Raw genomic sequence first — 13,394 nt, 5'->3', positions numbered from 1 at the left:
CCTACGCTGCAGAGCCTCGCTGAGTGAGGCACGTAAGTCTGGTTAAACTGCTGCTTGCCGCCAGCACATCTGGGCATCCGTGCACACACACCCCTACTACATACTCCACCACTACTCGAAGTGCTCAAGTGCTTACAACCATCGCTTCTACAGAGAAAAACAAACAAATTCCATCTACTTCAACCCACTTCGCCCTCTTGCCTCTGTCTATTCTCCCGAAGCTGCCGCCTCGTACTTAACTGCACAGAGCGTACTCACGTCCACCCTCGCCCCTCTCGGCATTACGAATCCTGAACCACCTCGACGGATTTCACGATATCAACTGCGTCGAGTCGCTTCCTTTCGTCCACTTTCTTCTAAACTGCTGGTCAGCAGAGCTCCGTGCTCAGTTGTCCCACTATGGGCGCCAGTTCGGAGCCCTCTGTGGCTCTCTCGTGTAAGAGACTTAGAACGCCACCGATGTGTACTCTTCCGCGTGAACTGACGCCTCGCAGTCGCAAACAATTTCTGGGGCAAGGAGGATGCCGGTGTTGGGCCGATGATACAGCGCATGCACGATGCGAAAACTACGTGTGAAGAGCTCAAAGGATTCTACACAGGTAACCCATTTTGCTCTGTCGTACCGGAATCGTAGCGGTAGCGACTGCCGGTCTTGCTAACTCGGCTGTAATGATGACGTTAGCTCGAGCGGCCATTGAGGACGAATTCGCACGCAAACTACTCGCTCTGTCGAAGAAACCATTGGGCTCGGTCGAATTTGGCTCTCTCAAATCCTCGCTGGACGTTTTGAGATTGGAGGTTGAGTCTATGGCGAAGGCGCACCAGAATATCGCTAGTCAGATGACGACAGAACTCGAGGAACCGTTGACGGCCTTTGCGGGAGCGATGAGGGAGCGGCGGAGGATTGTGCAAGTCGGCTGTGAGAAGCTTCTTAAGTTGAAGATGCAACAGACCCAACAAGTCAATAAGGTAAACTTCATTTTTCCGGTGTACCCTGCTGCCCCGCTTTTGCTGTTGTTGTCCGCCTGCTGACTAGCTTCTAGACCAGGGACCGATACGAGCAAGACTGTCTCAAGATTAAGGGATATCTCGCGCAGGGGCACATGGTTATGGGACAGGAGGAGCGCAAGAACAAAGCTCGGCTCGAAAAAGCCCAGCAAGGTTTGACAACTTCAAACGCAGAGTATGAGGCCGCGATTAAAGCGCTGGAGAAGACGACTGAGCGATGGAACCGAGATTGGAAGCAAGCCTGTGATGTTGGTCCAGGATTTCACGGTACTGTACTTCAGGGCGTGCTGACTGGGTTTCTAGAAATTCCAAGACTTGGAGGAAGAGCGAATCGATTTCTTGAAGTCGAGCTGTTGGGCGTTTGCGAACATCTCTTCGACCGTCTGCGTCAGCGACGACGCTTCCTGCGAGAAGATTCGGCTGTCTCTAGAGGATTGCGAGGTTGAGAAGGACGTTACTGCCTTCATCGTTGACAAGGGCACCGGACAAGAAATCCCTGGTTCGTTTGGTCTCTGGTCAACAAACTGATCTATTCATACCTGACATGTCAACTCAGATGCACCCAAGTACATCAATTTCTGCCGTGGAGATTATTCCGACGACGGCGCATCAGATGCGCCGGAAGAGAACTACAAGTTGGCGCAATTCCCACGCGCAGGCAATCCGGCCTTCCGCTCGGCCTCTCCCAATCCGTCAGACTATTCAACTCAATCCACAGCGATAGCTGACCCAGAGCCTGAACTATCCGTCTCTAGGAGGGATCGTGGACGTCGCGACGCGGACCGGGATCGGCGTGACAGCGGTGGTCGGAGTCGCCAAAAGGCCATTACGGGTAGCTCACCTACTACTAGCAAAGAACTCGTCAACGGAAGTTCTTCGTCCAGGTCGTTGCGCCAGCAGCAACAAGTAGTGCCTAAGCAGGCCGTATCCAAGCGCGCAAACTCTGTTCCTCATAATGAGTATCCTCTCGATGGTATGACCATGTATTGTCGGCCCGGGGCTATGCTTTCGGACAGTAGCTTAAGCAACAGTCCAGTTCAAACACCCTCGAGCAGCCATGGCGGCGCTAGTGATTACTCCACGCCCAGCGACACTACCAGCGGCAGCGAATTGTCTCATGTCCAAGCAGCTCAACCTTCTCCTACTGAGGACGACAAGCAGATGAAACGCAAGAGCGGATTCTTTAGCGGCGCGCCATTCCGACGAAAGAGTAAAAACGAGAAACAACAACAGCAACTACAGCAGCAGCAGCAATTACAGCAACAGCAGCAATTACAGCAACAGCAGCAACAGCAGCTACAGCAACAGCAACAGCAACAGCAGCAACAGGAGCAGCAACAGCAGCAGCAACTAGCACTTCGGGAGCAGCGCCGCGTGGAAGCTCGACGTCAACGAGACCAGCCACCTGCCAATCCATCACTAACAAATCGAAACACGTGGTCACCAGCTACTACTGCACAGAGAAACATGACTGCGGCAAACCCCCCAGCATCTCAGGCAGGATCAACCTCAAGCAAGCAGAGGCAATCGCAGTTCTTGCCGAACAATGATCGCTACGCGGCAAGCCCAGAACCCATAGATGCCAATGCCAGTCTGGCACTAAACGTCGGAGGCAACGTTTTCGAAGTTAGCAACCCACAGGAAGAGCGTGGCGGGCCGTCGCCTCAGAAGCAACAGCAGGAAGAGGAGGACTTGTCTATGGACCCCATTGCGCAAGCTTTGGCTGAGCTCAAGGGAGTTACCAAGAACTCGACAGGTCGGAACTCCGCGGGCAGGAATTCAGCTGACCGATACTTTGGTCTGGCCACTCCGGCACCTTCCGTTACTCCAGCTCCAAACTCAGCCGTCGCTGCTGCTCAACGTGGAACTCCTCCGCCGACTTACATCCCTAAGAGTGCGCTGGACGTTCCACCGCCGGCTTTTGACTCCGCGCAGATGCAGCAGACTACCCAGAGATACGTGAACCAACGCCACAATCTTCTCGAGGGTCCTCCTCAAATGCCTGCAGTGGCAAGTGAGATGCAGGGACGGCCACGTTCCCGGACAATTGATTATCAGCGGCCTCAATCTGGGCACAGTACTCGTGATTTTGCAGGAAGAGACGCAAACGCTAGCCCAGGGCCTACACGAAGCGTTAGCCCCCGACCACAGCTCTACGGCGACGAAGCCTACCGCAACAGCTCCCCGAAGCCTCAAAATGCGTACAGCAGCCGCGGTCCTTCGCCGAACCCCTATACTCAGTCTCGGCCGGGAACAGCGAACAGCGGCAGGCCGGGTCAGTATGCTGCGTATAATTCGGGCTCGCCTGGCCCCGGACAGGAGGTGGCCTTGAGCAAGTACCGGACAGCATCTCCTGCCATGAGTAGCCACAGTCGCGGTGACAGTTATGACGCACGAAGTAGGAGTCGCGCCGGTAGTACCCGCGACGGGTACGGTAGTGCAACAAACCGTCAAAGCTACTACGGGGACCAAGGTACCGGACAGTATCAGGGAGGCAGTTCGCAGGTTGGGAGACCGAGAAGCAAGAGCACAGTAGACGCCAATAAATCTCGAGACGGCAGGCCGATCATCAGCTATGCTCGAGCAATATATCAGTACAACGCCGCCATTCCCGAGGAAATGAGTTTTGCGAAGGGCGATATCCTGGCAGTGTTGGCCCACCAAGAAGACGGCTGGTGGGAGGCTGAGCTTGTTGGCATCCAAGGAAGGCCTGGGTTGGTTCCAAGCAACTATCTACAGCTGTGCTAGGAGACTTGCGATATACGGTTTTTTTGTTTGAGATTTTACCGCCTTTTTGTGTTTTTTGGGTAGCATATGAGGATTGGGCTCTGGGAATGAGTGGGGGTTGGGTCGGGGTTGGAGGTTGGATGAGGAATTAGTTACGTGGTTACATGATACCAAATGATGGCGCAAAGGGTGGGTTGATATATACCCAGTCGGTCCTGTTTTATTCCTTTTGTTGAGTGGGGTTCCTTTCTTACCGGATCATGTGACTCCATCTTTTTGTATTGCACTGTACCTTGGCAGCTTTGACCGTGCACGCCGGAGTTTTTCCTTTTTCATATTGATTGTCGTCAACTCCTCTCTCATCGTGTCATCTCTTGAATACATGCTTTGCGGGTAGTGTGGAGGCTGCCTTCGCCATAACGCCATTGTTCTGCTTGAAAGGAGTCCGCTATTTAAGGTTCGGTTATCACTGCTTCTTTACAGAAGCTGGTGGTAATTTACCCTGGGTTCGGGTATCTTACATCGTTGATCACCAGAGTTTTGCAAGTGTATAAAAGCTCTTGGGGGGTAATGCGGGAGGAGGAGAGGGGCGAAATAGCGGGTGGTGCGGACAATGGGCAGGCAACGGAAGCTTCTATCAAGGTGAGCAAACAGCGGATGCTACCATCGGAAGAGCGGGCTTGCTTGGAGTGACAGAGTTGAAGTTACGTGCTCAAGTAAACAGTGACTCCTTCAGTAACACCACGAGTAGTGCATAGGTAGGTCCTCGATTACTTGCCGCCTTTGAGATAATCGATCCGTTGGAGGGGAGTAAGCATGGTTTTCTTGGACTCGGTTGAAATTCCTCACTGTATCAACTTCAATGGATGGCGTTTGTAGTGTTGAGTGTCCACTTAGGTACTTATGCGCCGTCGAAGAGTGATGTTTCCCGAGAATTGGCACTACCTATACTGCCAGTTTCTACAGCTCACCCACAAGGCACGATCAGAACCTGGTACATAGTTGCCATGGGCGGGTATGATGAAGAGGGAGAGAAATTCAACACTCGCCAGCAGCAACACCATCCGTAATCACTTGCATGGCTTGCGCACGTGCTGTTTGTTCACAGGTTCTCATCCGTTTGCCATAATACCTTTTTTTTTTGAGATCTCATTCCCGGCGGCATCGGCTATCGTTCTGTTGTATTCGCTTTTCTGCGTTGGTCTCTGTATTATTTCATAAGTTACCGGTAAACTTTCCGAGCAGACCACCATCCGATGTGTAACGAGTGATATTGCGTGCCCGCATCGGGCCGTGCCAGATTGTTAATACCCGAGTCGGCACGGCCACTCGTGACAATAGCCCTCATGCAATGCGCCAAGATCCCAAACCTCGGTTCCGCAGTCACGCCAACCAATTATGACTCTGCATTTGTTAGACGCAGAAAAATTCCCCATACAAATTCTAGTCCGATGATCCTTCGGCCTTTCCCCAGAGTCCATCACATCATATCTCCTGGACCTCGGCTCGCTCGGTCAACAACCTGCACACCACCGACACCTCCACCACCACCATTATGAGTACGAGACGACGCGTGACGGGGGGGGTGATGCTACCATATCACCTCCCGGTTCCTTCTTCCTATCCTCACCTCTAGATACCTCTCTATCAGCAACCGAACATCATCGTAGCAGAAGAACAGCAGCAATGTCGAAAACCTTCAAGCCCTCCGATGTCGCTACGCACAAGACCGTAGAGACCGGGATGTACATCATCATCGATAACGGTGTTTACGATGTCACTGGTATTTTCCTCCCGCCCTTTTCCCCCTCCTCTTCCCCTTCCCCGCAACTGATAGAAAAAAAGGCTTCATCGATGAGCACCCCGGCGGCGCAAAGATCCTGAAGCGAGTGCTCGGCAAAGACGCGTCGAAGTCATTCTGGAAGGTACGTAATAACCAGGGGAGATGCGGGCGGCGGGGAGGACGAGAAGGAGTACGAGTGCTGACGACATCTTGGTGACAGTTCCACAACGACGGCGTCCTGGCAAAGTACACGGAGCGACTGAAGGTCGGGACCGTGCAGGAGGAGGCGAAGCTCTAGACCTTCGGCTGCACGACAGATTCGTTTTCTTCACCCACTCCACCACCCGCTCGCTCGCTCGCTCGCTCACTCGGGTAGAGGTGCGGAGCTGGGGAGTTTGTACTTTTAGCGATCGATACCTAGAATGTGACGACGTTAGTTTCCTGCCTGCGTGCCCGCCCGCCTGTCCGCTTGCCTTGCCCGTGACACTCCCACCTATAGCATATACAGCGTCATCCCCTCCTGGAGGAATCAATGGTGGCGTTGTCTATAATAGGTGGTACATTTACCACAAAGCCCCCACTGGATTGTCGGCACTTCCTATCGAGTGTTGACTTTTCTAACGGGGGCATATACCGTCCTCCTACAAGTAGTAGTTGGAGATGAGCGATTATGCATCATACCGTATTGCTCGGGAGGGAAGAAGGAAGCACTTGGACCAAAGTGCGCGGATGTTTGTTACGGCGAAGTGATTGTCTTTGGCTTCAAGAGATCAGTAGCCGTAGGTGCAGAAAGTTGAGATCGAGGGGAGACTCAGGACTTAACACTCGAGAGCGAGTGATTACGGCCGGAAGGAATCAAAACCCATTATTTTTGGTCCAACAGTCGTACTTTCTCCGTGATGTGATGATTCATCCCGCAGTGGAGAGCGGCCACGCTGATAATCAAGTACCCAGACTGTTTGGCCCGTGACGACACCATGTAGCCGCGTGGCTCCTGCTGTACATAGTGCTCGAACTCGTACAATATCCCGAGTCTAGGTAGTCTGGCTGACACGATCGCCTTGAGATAAATCCCACATGCCATGTCAGTGTTGACGGCTGGTCGCCCACACATCACGCGTATTCCATGTCTGTATGTATGGATGTATGTATGTATGACGCCCACTTCCCCCCGTCCCCCTCCCCTCCAATCTCATCTCATCACCATCAATCAGTAATCATCATAGTGTTCCCGTCCCATCCCATCCCATCGCCTCGCATCTACATAACCCCACATGTCACATCGCATCATCCCTCCAGATCGGAGGGGGTGCCATCTGTGACCTCTTCGAGTCCAGTCCCATATGTAGTCCCATATGTAGTCCCATCGAGGTCTCGCGCCCAAGCCTCTGGATTCCATCCGCCCACAGGTCCTCCAACTCGCAAGTCCCCCCTCCCCTCCCCCCACACACACCCCTTGCGCAAAAATACCCCCCCCCCCCATCTCCCGTAAAGTGCATGGTCCCTACTCTACTCTAGGCCATATCTATGATGCGTTGAGTGGAAAATCCGCATCTCGCTTCCGCCGTTCGCGAGGACGCCACCGTCACCACTTCTCACGTGGGTCCGGCGGGGGGTGGGAGGGTAGGGGTGGTGATGGGTGGTGACGGGGGTGGCGCAAGCCACATCGCACATGCAATATCTATAGTTACTCTATACGGGGGTTCTCTAGGGCAATTTAGGTCAACCGTCAAACCCATCGGGCTTTCCGGGCACGCCAGGGCGGCGGCGGTGAAGCAAAAGCAAAAGCAAAAGCAAAAGCACGAATCACGAGCGATGAATCATGAATCATGAATGAAGCGTCGGATTCAAGAATCAAGGGCTCCACATCACTTCCACATCTTTCACACTTTCCCCCCTGGGTATGATGATATGTATAACAACTAGTAGACTACGGCAACTCATGCGCTGCACCGCACTGCTAGGGACGCTGCCGCATTGCCTACATACACATGTAGAGTACAGGACGGCTCGAGAGTCGACACTGGAGAGCAAGCAGTGCTGTTCCGTGCTGGGTGCGTAACGTATACTCTACAGAAGTACCTTTATGTGTATAGCTTTCAACTAGCATCTACCTACATACTAGGTATCATATCTACGCTATGTACCGCACCCTGCTGAAGCAGAAGCAGGGACGTCCTACAGCACGCACAGACGATTCGACGGCTGAGAACACGTGTGAGTGAGTGTGCGAATGTGTGAATGTGCGAATGTGCGAATGTGCACTTCGAACACCGTACTATGATACATATGATATCCGAGCACACACACACTGCACACATACTCTACACATATATACACATAAGTACACATGCACACATACACGTGCGAATACGTGCTGTGAACACTCACATCCTCAGCATTGAGCATTGAGCATTGAGCATCGTGGACAGTACATACATGGAGGAACAAAGCTGTCCGCCCCCGGCTGCGCACACTACATGTTACTGCTGGGCACCCAGTGCCCGTGAGTACCATGTCGATATACCTACTCCCGACCTATAGATAATATGCCCCATGTTTTGCATCCCCAGCCCGAGTCCGAGCCGTCCCCCTCGTCCCCCTCGTCCCCCTCGTCCCCCTCGTCCCCCTCCTCCACCGCCTCCTCCGCCTCCTCCGCCGCCCGCCCGCCCGCCGTCAGCTCCAGCTCCAGCTCCAGGAGCTCGATGCGAAGCCTTCCCTTCCCTACTCTACAAAGCCACCACCGAGCCGTTTATCCATCTATCAATCCGTCCATCCATCCATCCGACCAACCAGCCAGCCAGCCGCCCGACCCTTCCCCTTCCTCTTGCCCATCAGAACGACCGAAGGCGAAGGCGAAGGCGACGGGGAATGAGCGGAGTAGAGCAGGAAAAGAAAAAGAAAAAGAAAAGAAAAGGAACAAAAAGAAAAGAGAGAAAGAAAGAAAGAGAAAAGAAAAAGAAAGAAAAGAAAGAGAAAAGAAAAAGCAATACCTCTCCTACCTACCAAGTGCAGCCCAGAGACCAGGTCTGCGGGATCCTCCCCCCCAGCATGTGGTTTGAGTCGAGCATGTAGATATAATAGTAGGGTACCTAGGTCAATAACCAACCACCAGCGAACCATCCATCCAACCAACCTCACCACAACCAACCGCCCATCCAATCCAACCAACCACCAACCACCAACCACCAACCACCAACCACCAACCAGTAACCAGTGAGCACACCCAACCACCACCCAGCAGTCAACAGAGACGGAAACGGCAACGGAAACGGCAAGCACGAAAAACTTCCAGCCCGTCCTTTGCCCATCCTCTCCCACGCCCCTCCCATGCCGGCCCCCCGTCCTCTCCCCGCCCCATGTCCTCGCATGTCCTCGCATCTCCCCCCGGTAGGTATACTGCATTCTGCCGTTCCTTCCCTCGCGGTTCGCGGTTGAAGCGGCGGGCGGAAACAAATTGGTGGAAGTATTAAAGTATCAAAGTAACTATAGGTACATGGAGTACTCTACTATGCTATGTACCTACTATATAGTGGACATGTGATCATCTACTTACTCTATGTACTCTATGTAGGTACCTCCCATCTGGGGGGGCGATGGAGAGATGGAGAAGAGTACTGCATTGGATCGGATGGCAGGGGAGCGTAATCGGCAGAGGACTTATCTACTATGTACCTACTCTACCTATGCTACATATGATAGCATGGAATGGCATGGCATATGGGCAGGTTGATCGCCATGATAACTTGAGGAATTATGCCTACAGCTATGACTGTGATACCTAGCGTGCGAATTAAAAATCAACGACGAGTGACGAAACCACTGGAATCAATGAATCATATGATAGCGGAGCGGACGAGTGACGAAACCACTGGTATCATATTACAGCAGGCCAGCCAACGAGGAAATAGGTAAGCAACGGAGGAGAGAGAAAGAGAGAGAGAGCGAGTAGAGTACGGATAGGTAGAGCAACACTTGTGTCTGAGCCAGAAAAGCAAAACAAAACAGAGACCCTCCCCAAAACATCCCGAGCATAAGTAAGTACATGTAAAACAACCAACTGTCTCAAAATTCGAATTTCTTCCGGAAAAATGAAATAAAAATGTAACGCCTGAATCTCGATATTCGTATCCCCCAACCAAAATGACAAAAGAAAAACCCCCTCCTCCTCCCCCAATCTCAAAAGCCAGCCGCATCCAAAAAGGAGAAAAAAATCTTGGGCCGCGAAAAGCAAAATAAAAGCAAAGAAACCCCCCATCGACGCTATAGTAGACAGAAGAAGAAGAAGAAGTGAGCTTCGTGGAAAAACCGATCAAGACATTCTAGAAGAAGAAACTAGAGCAAAGGTGAACGACAGTAACCAAGAAGAGAAATGTCAGACAGATTGCACGCCAGAAACCATTACCCAAACAGAAGTAAACAGAGAGAAAGGGAGCAATATTAAAGTGTAGCTGACACCAACCCAAAGGAGATAAACACACAGGGCTCGAAACCCCCCAAAATAAGGCAAAAATGAATCAAAGGCCACCATGCCGGATCACATCCCCCACTTCGAGGACGCCATGGGCCTTGCCGTTCTCGATGATAACGATCGCCGTGTCGTCGGTAAGCTCCCCAAGTGATCTCCTCGAGTACAGGACCCTCGCTACCTCCTTCATGGAAGACTCGGCCGGCACCTTGATCAGGTCGTTCACATCCACCACCAGACCGAGCTCGGGCGTGTTCACCTCAGCGTAGAGGTGGTGGTGGGAGGCGGCCATGAGTTTCTTGGGCGGGATCAAGCCCCCGTCAGTGGTTCGTAGCCAACCCTTGGGACTTTTGACGGCGATGAGCAGGCAATCGAGCACCCGCAAACCGCAGGGGTAATGTGGAGCTCCGCGGGCAGCGCAACCTCTATTGCCGATGCTGCTGCTACTGCTGCGTTTGCGGTTGTTTGCGGTTTTGTTGCTGTCGTTATTGCTGTTGTTGTTGCCAGGGTTTCCTGCAACTACTCCCACATCCGCTCCGCTGCTGCAGTCCCAGTCCACGAGATCAATCTCGGTTTCCGAAGACGTCTCGGATATTACCGGTGAGGGTGGTGGTTGGCCGGTGGTTGCAGAATTGCCGGTTATGATTCCTTGCTCGTCGGCAATCGGTATGTCCGCCCAGCAAACGGCAAGCGCCCGTATTCGTTCGACACCTCCCTTGTCCTTCATAAGGTTGTTGGCAATGCCAATGGCACCACCCGGGTGATTTCTCCGGAAGACCTCGCGCGGGCCGCTCCCTGATTCCCCCTCCCCGGTGCAGCTGTGCAGTCGGTCGGCCGATGCGAGCGCCAAAGCGTCTCCCAAGGCCATCGTGACTGTTGTGGAAGTGGTTGGGGCAGCGATTCCGAAACTGGCTACTTCGGACTCGGGGATTGGGGTGGGGAGTAGGATGGTATTATCGCGATCCCCGACGAGGGGCAAGGTGTGGTAGGACGTGTGGGAAGTTAACGCAATGAGGGGGAGCTCCGCGGGCAGGTGCGGCAGCAGGTTCAGCAGCTCAGGCGTCTTCCCAGAGAAGGTGATCAGAAGGAGTACATCATTCTGCGAATAAAATGTGAGCTTTCATTTTCCTATAATGCATGAGGGGGAGAGATTGGATGGAAGAACTGTCCAGAAGCATGGGGAGCACGGGGACAAGCAAGGGGCGGGGGAATAGATGAAGCTCATCCTCCAAGCTGCTCGAACCACCAAGCGGGGGGGGAGGGATGGTGACGTGCGTGTGCAGGATATCAGGACGCATCCCACCCAGATAGGGAATTGGACGAGGAATCGGAGCACGCAACACTGGAGGCAGTGGAGGGGGAGGTGGAGGTGGATGATATGCAGTGATATGCGGTGATGCAGAAACGAACGCGGGACAGGGGCAAGGGTTGAGGAATGGCATGGTGGGGTTGGCATTGGGGGGGTGGGGGGGTGAGGGGAGGGGAGGGGGAGCAGCAGCAGGCAGCATGAGGCAGGCAGATGGAGCAGGCAGCATGGAGCAGGCGGGCGGACAAATTCGGACACCCGAGACTCAAAGTTTGAAGGGCCGAAGGGACCAGCCCAGCCAGCCAGCCACATCTCAGCCAGCCCAAGCCCAGCACGCCGTATTCCGGCCGCCCACTCGCCCCACACACCAGCCCCCGTAAGGCATGACTACCGAGAATCGAATAAACGGTGCCAAACAAAAAAAAAAAAAAAAGGCGGGGCCGCCACGAGTAGCATTTCCAATTCCGTTCAAAAAGAAAAAAGGAAGAAAGGGAAAAGAAAGGCGAAAAGAAAAGAAAAGAAAAAGGTGGTAAAACTTACTCGTCTAACAATGCCGAGATCCCCGTGAAGAGCCTCAACAGGGTTCAGAAATATACTCATGAGCCCCAACGAATTCATCGACGCAACCAACTTGTCGCCAATCTTGCCGCTCTTGCCCACCCCGATCACAATGATCTTACCGCCCTTCTCCTGCGACTCGACGATGGCCTCGACCGCCCGCACGAAGCCCTCGCGGCACAACGGATCCGTTGCGTACAGCCGCGAGAGACACGACAGCGCGGTGGCCTCGGTCGACAGGACGTGGGTGGCCGTCGACAGGATCTTTGCCGCTCGCGGGTCGAGGTCCGAGTCATGAGTGGTCGGCGGTGTGGTCGGGAAAGCAAGTGTCGCCGCTCCTCCCCCTCCTCCGTCGGAAAATGGAGGTGTCAGGATTGGGCGGATTTGGAATTGCGCTGCTGCGGGAAGGGACAATGATGGGAGTATTGGCGGCGCTGCCGACGGCGGAGCCGAGCCGCTTCCGTCATCCAAGAGCGCATTGACGCCGGCAAGGTGGTGGAGGAGGCGATTCGAGGAATACATGGCTGGAGGAGGGGAGGGGGAGGAAGGAAGGAAGGAAAAACCCCCGTAGAGGGCTTAATTGATTTTTTGGTCTTTTCTTTTTCGTTTCCTTTTTTTTTAGTTGCCGAGAAAGCTATGACTTTCCTTCGACCTTATGTATGGTGGGTGGTTATCGGTACGGACGGAGAATGGCCGCCGAGATCCGAACTTTTATAGATGGTCGAGAATGAACCAAGATCGGACGGAACGATCGAGTCGGAGCTCTCAAGACTCAAGAGGTGTCCAAGAGCTGGTCCCCACCCCCCACCCACCCCCAGGTTCGGGAAGTCCGTTAGAGGCTCGGAAGGCTCAAGATGGAAGATGGTGCCCAAAAAATGGCCGGTGGCGGGGTTGTGATCGTTTTGTGACGGCGTCTTTTTTTTCTTCCTTGTGTGATGGAACTAAGAAGAAGAGGAGGAGGAAGAAGAAGAAGAAGGAGGAGGAGGAGGAGGAGGAAGACTGGCCGCCCAAAAGTCGAGGGGGAGATCTAGAGATGGATGGATGGATAGGGATTTCTAATTGTAACAGACAAGCAAGCAAGCAAACAGGTGGGTGATGTGCTAAGTATGTTTGTCTTTTCCATCCATAGTCGGCGGGGCCATCGTGACCTTTTATGAACAGCCCCCTCCTCCTCCTCGTCCTCCTCCTCTGCCGTCGCCCCCCGTCGTCCCGTCCCTCATCCTCCCCTCTATCCCTCCCTCCCCCCCCCTCCCCATCAATCGCCCCCCCGGATAGACAGATCACACCAGGGAAACAACTTCTTCTCATGTATGTAAGGCTCAGATCAGAGCTTGGGGGAAGGGGAGAAGAGGGACAGGGGGACAGGGAGTGTGGAGTGTGGTAACTAGGAACGAGATTTGTCGATACCGAATGAGAGTAGACGCAACCACTTGACTTGGACACATCCCGGAGTGGGCCCTGCCTTGAGGAAAGGCTACATACTTGGGGGGGGAAAGGAAAAGGAAAACGAAGGGCCCTGCACAATGAGATGCATGTATTTTTTT

General features: G+C 53.5%; 5 protein-coding genes across 5 annotated transcripts; 2 read left to right on the top strand and 3 right to left on the bottom strand.

The window, feature by feature from the left end:
• Positions 1-319: 319 nt before the first annotated feature.
• On the top strand, positions 320-3,994 carry BZA05DRAFT_6050 (uncharacterized protein). Its single transcript, XM_051488481.1, has 6 exons — positions 320-436; positions 495-599; positions 683-969; positions 1,044-1,256; positions 1,312-1,507; positions 1,565-3,994. Exons 1-6 carry the CDS (start codon positions 400-402, stop codon positions 3,754-3,756), a joined length of 3,030 nt encoding a protein of 1,009 aa, XP_051344115.1. The 5' UTR covers positions 320-399; the 3' UTR covers positions 3,757-3,994.
• A 1,081-nt stretch (positions 3,995-5,075) lies between these two features.
• BZA05DRAFT_381484 (cytochrome b5-like heme/steroid binding domain-containing protein) lies at positions 5,076-5,966 on the top strand. The gene is made up of 3 exons (XM_051482017.1): positions 5,076-5,518; positions 5,581-5,660; positions 5,739-5,966. The coding sequence occupies exons 1-3, from the start codon at positions 5,422-5,424 to the stop codon at positions 5,814-5,816; spliced, it is 255 nt and encodes an 84-aa protein (XP_051344114.1). The 5' UTR covers positions 5,076-5,421; the 3' UTR covers positions 5,817-5,966.
• A 2,226-nt stretch (positions 5,967-8,192) lies between these two features.
• On the bottom strand, positions 8,193-9,159 carry BZA05DRAFT_5951 (uncharacterized protein). Its single transcript, XM_051488472.1, has one exon. The coding sequence runs from the start codon at positions 8,921-8,923 to the stop codon at positions 8,282-8,284; it is 642 nt and encodes a 213-aa protein (XP_051344113.1). The 5' UTR covers positions 8,924-9,159; the 3' UTR covers positions 8,193-8,281.
• On the bottom strand, positions 9,160-9,905 carry BZA05DRAFT_5950 (uncharacterized protein). Its single transcript, XM_051488471.1, has one exon. It carries the CDS (start codon positions 9,774-9,776, stop codon positions 9,396-9,398), a length of 381 nt encoding a protein of 126 aa, XP_051344112.1. The 5' UTR covers positions 9,777-9,905; the 3' UTR covers positions 9,160-9,395.
• Positions 9,906-12,535, bottom strand: BZA05DRAFT_5949 (uncharacterized protein). The gene is made up of 2 exons (XM_051488470.1): positions 11,833-12,535; positions 9,906-11,085 (listed from the first exon to the last, which is right to left on the bottom strand). The coding sequence occupies exons 1-2, from the start codon at positions 12,370-12,372 to the stop codon at positions 10,036-10,038; spliced, it is 1,590 nt and encodes a 529-aa protein (XP_051344111.1). The 5' UTR covers positions 12,373-12,535; the 3' UTR covers positions 9,906-10,035.
• Positions 12,536-13,394: the final 859 nt, after the last annotated feature.

The sequence above is a fragment of the Tricharina praecox genome, assembly GCF_024521635.1.
Source record: "Tricharina praecox strain CBS 144465 chromosome Unknown BZA05scaffold_1, whole genome shotgun sequence".
Classification (NCBI taxonomy): domain Eukaryota; kingdom Fungi; phylum Ascomycota; class Pezizomycetes; order Pezizales; family Pyronemataceae; genus Tricharina; species Tricharina praecox.
The sequence above is the reverse complement of the archived record's forward strand: the minus strand, read 5'-3'. Positions and strand labels throughout refer to the sequence as shown.

Coding starts and splice junctions, on each gene's coding strand:
- BZA05DRAFT_5950 (XM_051488471.1), bottom strand. CDS start 9,776: ATGGGGGGTTTCTTTGCTTTTATTTTGCTTTTCGCGGCCCAAGATTTT.
- BZA05DRAFT_5951 (XM_051488472.1), bottom strand. CDS start 8,923: ATGCAGTATACCTACCGGGGGGAGATGCGAGGACATGCGAGGACATGG.
- BZA05DRAFT_381484 (XM_051482017.1), top strand. CDS start 5,422: ATGTCGAAAACCTTCAAGCCCTCCGATGTCGCTACGCACAAGACCGTA. Junction 5,519..5,580: donor CGGTGTTTACGATGTCACTG/GTATTTTCCTCC, acceptor ATAGAAAAAAAG/GCTTCATCGATGAGCACCCC. Junction 5,661..5,738: donor CGTCGAAGTCATTCTGGAAG/GTACGTAATAAC, acceptor TCTTGGTGACAG/TTCCACAACGACGGCGTCCT.
- BZA05DRAFT_5949 (XM_051488470.1), bottom strand. CDS start 12,372: ATGTATTCCTCGAATCGCCTCCTCCACCACCTTGCCGGCGTCAATGCG. Junction 11,086..11,832: donor ATCTCGGCATTGTTAGACGA/GTAAGTTTTACC, acceptor TTTTATTCGCAG/AATGATGTACTCCTTCTGAT.
- BZA05DRAFT_6050 (XM_051488481.1), top strand. CDS start 400: ATGGGCGCCAGTTCGGAGCCCTCTGTGGCTCTCTCGT. Junction 437..494: donor GCCCTCTGTGGCTCTCTCGT/GTAAGAGACTTA, acceptor GACGCCTCGCAG/TCGCAAACAATTTCTGGGGC. Junction 600..682: donor GCTCAAAGGATTCTACACAG/GTAACCCATTTT, acceptor TGATGACGTTAG/CTCGAGCGGCCATTGAGGAC.